At 34.4% G+C, this 4739-nt stretch overlaps 1 protein-coding gene across 1 annotated transcript; it reads left to right on the forward strand.

Annotated features, from left to right (window-relative positions):
* Positions 1 to 998: 998 nt before the first annotated feature.
* On the forward strand, positions 999 to 4093 carry LRRN1 (leucine rich repeat neuronal 1). Its single transcript, XM_026722513.2, has one exon. The coding sequence runs from the start codon at positions 1217 to 1219 to the stop codon at positions 3365 to 3367; it is 2151 nt and encodes a 716-aa protein (XP_026578298.1). The 5' UTR covers positions 999 to 1216; the 3' UTR covers positions 3368 to 4093.
* Positions 4094 to 4739: the final 646 nt, after the last annotated feature.

The raw sequence follows: 4739 nt of genomic DNA on the forward strand, positions 1-4739 counted from the left end.
AGTGCAATCCATTGTACTAAAACTAATGTTATTTGAAAAAATAAAAATGATTTTGTTTTAATCAAAGGCCCAACCAATTCATCTCTATCTTACTGATTATTCTGAAGAAAAATATATGTACAGAGGAAAATAGTTTGCTTATTAACTCTTTTAAATCAATTTATATGGCCACCCATCTCAACAAGCAACTCTGAGCAATGAGCAGCATTAGAATAAAATAAAAAAGTCAATCATTACAAAAATTAGAATACTGGTATAAAGCAACTGAAAAATATCAAATATATCACTAGTACAACCAAGAAGTAGTTCAGTGAACTACTTGAGGCCCTAAGCATAGAACCAGGTCTTTTAGGCCCTTCAAAATGGTCATGGATATCTTAGTTGTTTATGAAACACTCAAAATCTATTTGGATTGTACCTGTAATGAGCATAAGATACTACTGAACATGAAACAATGTTATTTTAGGTTGTTTTAGGTAAGGAACTACAGACTCTTATACATTTTTACAAAGATTTTTCAGTAAAATGTGCTAGTTGCATCTTGTTACGCTTTAAAAACGGATAATTATTGATTATCTACTATTATCTTAGAACTTGTATTTGGTGAATAAAACCATTTAGATGCGCTCCAGATATTGCATCTGGTGACATAATAAAAAAAAAACAATGTTATATACTTTGAGACTGCTCTTATCAAGTGATACAAGGAGCTTGCTAAGTATATTGCCAGAGGTTTTTGTTTTTAATTAACTACTTTGGACTCTGATCTAAACTCTGCATTTTTAAAAAATTTATTTGAAAAATGCAGTTATATAATGATCAAATCTGTACATTTCTGGTGTATTTCGGATATTAACAGTTTTTAAATAATTTTGTATTAAATAATGTCTGCATGCAGAAAGGTACTAGTATTTAAACTAAATAAAGCTTTTTAACAGAAAGTAAAGAAAGATCTTAATGTTGAAATGTGTGAATTTAAATTTATGTTTCTTTCGTTTCAGACATACTGCTTTACAGTGACAGAAGCAACTTAAAGAGAATAAAAAAAAGATTGCTGAAAAAATCATTGGAATATTTGCTGTTGATAAAATCATAAGAAAATCTTCCATTCTTTGGATGCCCAAACATTTAAAACAAAAACTTTTGATTTCTTACGCTGTCAGGCTATATTTGATCTGCTCTTGTGATTAATAAGGAGAAGCTAGAAGAAAACAATATGGCTCATATTAATTTCGCTTTAAAGATTTGCCAGCTGGCACTGGGACTGCTCATAAATTCATTTCAAGCAACTTCCATACAAAATAATGAATGCCCACAACTGTGTGTCTGTGAAATAAGACCCTGGTTTACTCCTCAGTCAACCTACAGAGAAGCTCCAACAGTTGACTGCAATGATCTTCGTTTAACAAAAATCCCCAGTAACCTTTTCAGTGATACTCAAGTCCTTCTCTTACAAAGCAACAATATTGCCAAGACCACAGAAGAACTCCAACAACTTTTCAATTTAACAGAGTTGGATTTTTCACAAAATAATTTTACTAGCATAAAAGATGTGGGATTATCAAATCTGTCTCAGTTAACCACTTTACACTTGGAGGAAAATCAGATCACAGAGATGACAGATTATTGCCTACAAGACCTGTGCAATCTACAGGAACTTTATATCAACCATAATCAAATCAGTACAATTTCTGCAAATGCATTCTCAGGCTTGAAGAATCTTCTAAGACTTCATCTTAATTCCAATAAATTAAAAGTTATTGATAGTCGTTGGTTTGATTCTACACCTAATTTGGAAATTTTGATGATTGGAGAAAATCCTGTGATTGGAATACTAGATATGAACTTCAAATCACTGTCAAATTTAAGAAGTCTAGTTCTGGCTGGAATGTATCTGACTGACATCCCTGGAAATGCTCTAGTGGGCTTGGATAGTCTTGAAAGCCTCTCATTTTATGATAACAGACTGGCTAAAGTTCCTCAGCTTGCACTTGAGAAAGTCCCAAATTTAAAATTTTTAGATCTTAACAAAAACCCAATCCATAAAATTCAAGAAGGAGATTTCAGAAACATGCTTCGGTTGAAAGAACTTGGGATTAACAACATGGGAGAGCTGGTGTCTGTTGATAGGTATGCACTAGACAATCTTCCTGAACTTACAAAGCTTGAAGCAACCAATAACCCAAAGTTATCTTACATACATCGTTTAGCATTTCGGAATGTTCCTGCTCTGGAAAGCTTGATGCTTAATAATAATGCCTTGAATGCGGTCTACCAAAAAACAGTGGAATCCCTTCCAAATTTGCGGGAGATTAGTATTCACAGTAATCCACTCAGGTGTGACTGTGTCATTCACTGGATCAACTCAAACAAGACCAATATTCGTTTCATGGAACCCTTGTCAATGTTTTGTGCTATGCCCCCAGAATACAAAGGACAACAAGTAAAGGAGGTATTAGTACAGGATTCCAGTGAACAGTGTCTTCCAATGATTTCACATGATACTTTCCCAAACCATTTGAATTTGGACATTGGCATGACTGTCTTTTTGGATTGTCGGGCTATGGCAGAACCTGAGCCTGAGATTTATTGGGTTACTCCACTTGGGAATAAAATAACTGTGGAAACTCTTTCAGACAAATATAAGGTTAGTAGTGAAGGCACACTGGAAATATCAAATATTCAGATGGAGGATTCAGGAAGATACACGTGTGTAGCTCAAAATATAGAAGGTGCAGATACAAGAGTGGCTACTATAAGAGTGAATGGAACACTTCTTGATGGTACTCAGGTGCTGAAAATTTATGTCAAGCAAGCGGAGTCTCATTCCATCCTAGTTTCTTGGAAAGCTAACTCTAATGTTATGACATCTAACTTAAAATGGTCATCTGCAACTATGAAGATTGATAACCCACACATTACATACACTGCAAGGGTCCCAGTTGATGTGCATGAATACAATCTTACCCATTTGCAACCCTCCACAGATTATGAAGTCTGTCTCACAGTATCTAATATCCATCAGCAAACTCAGAAGTCTTGTGTAAATGTTACTACAAAAAATTCAGCATTTGCCCTTGATATTACTGACCAAGAGACAAGCACAGCCCTAGCTGCAGTCATGGGATCCATGTTTGCTGTTATTAGTCTTGCCTCTGTTTCTGTCTATGTTGCAAAAAGGTTTAAAAGGAAAAACTATCATCATTCATTGAAAAAATATATGCAAAAGACCTCTTCTATACCTTTGAATGAACTCTATCCACCACTTATTAATCTCTGGGAAGGTGACTGTGAAAAAGAAAAAGAAGGCTCGGCAGAAACCAAGCCAACTCAAGTAGACACATCCAGAAGCTATTATATGTGGTAACTCAGATAATATTTTGCTTCTGGTAGTAAGGAGCACAAAGACTTTTTTGCTTTATTCTGCAAAAGTGACAAGTTTGAAGACTTGTATTTTCTGACTTTGCTAGTTTTGTGGCAGAGTGGTGAGGACAGGTGGATATTTCAATTTTTTTTAGTATAGCGTATCGCAATTGTTTTCACACAAAAATGGCAGCTTCACCTAGCTTCCAATTTTTTACTTGTGCTTAATTTAACAAAGTTGATCTAACTATTATAAAATTAAAGGCTAGGATTGCCCTTTGATTTTCAAGTCGCTTGATCCCCTTTCTTCTGAAGCCATCAACAGGAAGTACAGTATCCTACAAAATCTTAATGATTCCAACTTGAAAATACATTAAACCAGCCTTGTCATAATCTGGTCTAAGAACTCTTTTAAACTTGAGATAAGATGACAAGATTTTGAACAGTTTTAGTTGGCTGTACTGTAATGTTGTATCAACTGATTTGAATGTTTTTGACTATGAACAATTGATTTTTCTTTTTTAATAGTTGAAAAAAACTTAGGTAAAGCTAACAAAACAATTAAAATATGTACACTTTTTCAATGTAACAAACTAAATGTTAATTATCTTTTATTATATTTAGTAGAAACTTTAAATAATGTAGTTTTTTCTGTGTAATCCACCAACACCTGGCATAGAATGAAGATGAGAGTACAATAAATTATAGTTTTGTTGTTTGGTTTTTAGAAGAGTTGCAATAATGTATCCTTAAGTTGCATCACCAGCTTTATTGGGTGATTTATGTTTTGACATAAAATATATTCAATCTTCTATAAAATGATACCTCTCTAAGGTCAAATTAGATTCTTTTTTAAAGAAAAACCTTATCAAATATGAATTTATTCACAATATATAGTCAAACTAGAAATATTGAGGGTCATCAGCAATATATCTGCTAAAGAAAAAGTTAGCTTTTATATCAAATTCATAATAGTTAAGCTTACAGTAAGATGCTTACTTTCTAAAACATACGAAGCATGAAATAGGGAGGAACAGGAGAAGTTACCAATGCCATTAAGGTAAGTCAAAAAGAGAATTGGATCCAGCCATATTCTTTAGCACTGCAACCTTAAGAACATTTTTTAAGACACACACCCTATTTATATTTGCAGCAAATGCAGGGGTGCGATTCTACCGGTCCTACATAACCGGTTATGATTCTGTGTAGTTCGGAGAACAGGCAAATCGTGCCCCCTGCTGGACCCTCCCCCCCCCCCAGTCAATCCTTATGGTATTGCTTTTTTTTCCTCCCAACTTTATCTGTTCCAGTGATCAGCTATGCTGGGATCCCCCTCACTGCTTCACCCAGGAGGCAAAAAAATGGGTTCCCCCCCA

Source organism: Pseudonaja textilis, unplaced genomic scaffold (genome assembly GCF_049901715.1).
Source record: "Pseudonaja textilis isolate UNSWEBS1 unplaced genomic scaffold, rPseTex1.2 PTEXCTG169, whole genome shotgun sequence".
NCBI classification, from domain to species: domain Eukaryota; kingdom Metazoa; phylum Chordata; class Lepidosauria; order Squamata; family Elapidae; genus Pseudonaja; species Pseudonaja textilis.

Excerpts from the sequence above, each read along its gene's own strand:
- LRRN1 (XM_026722513.2), top strand. The coding sequence starts at position 1,217 with ATGGCTCATATTAATTTCGCTTTAAAGATTTGCCAGCTGGCACTGGGA.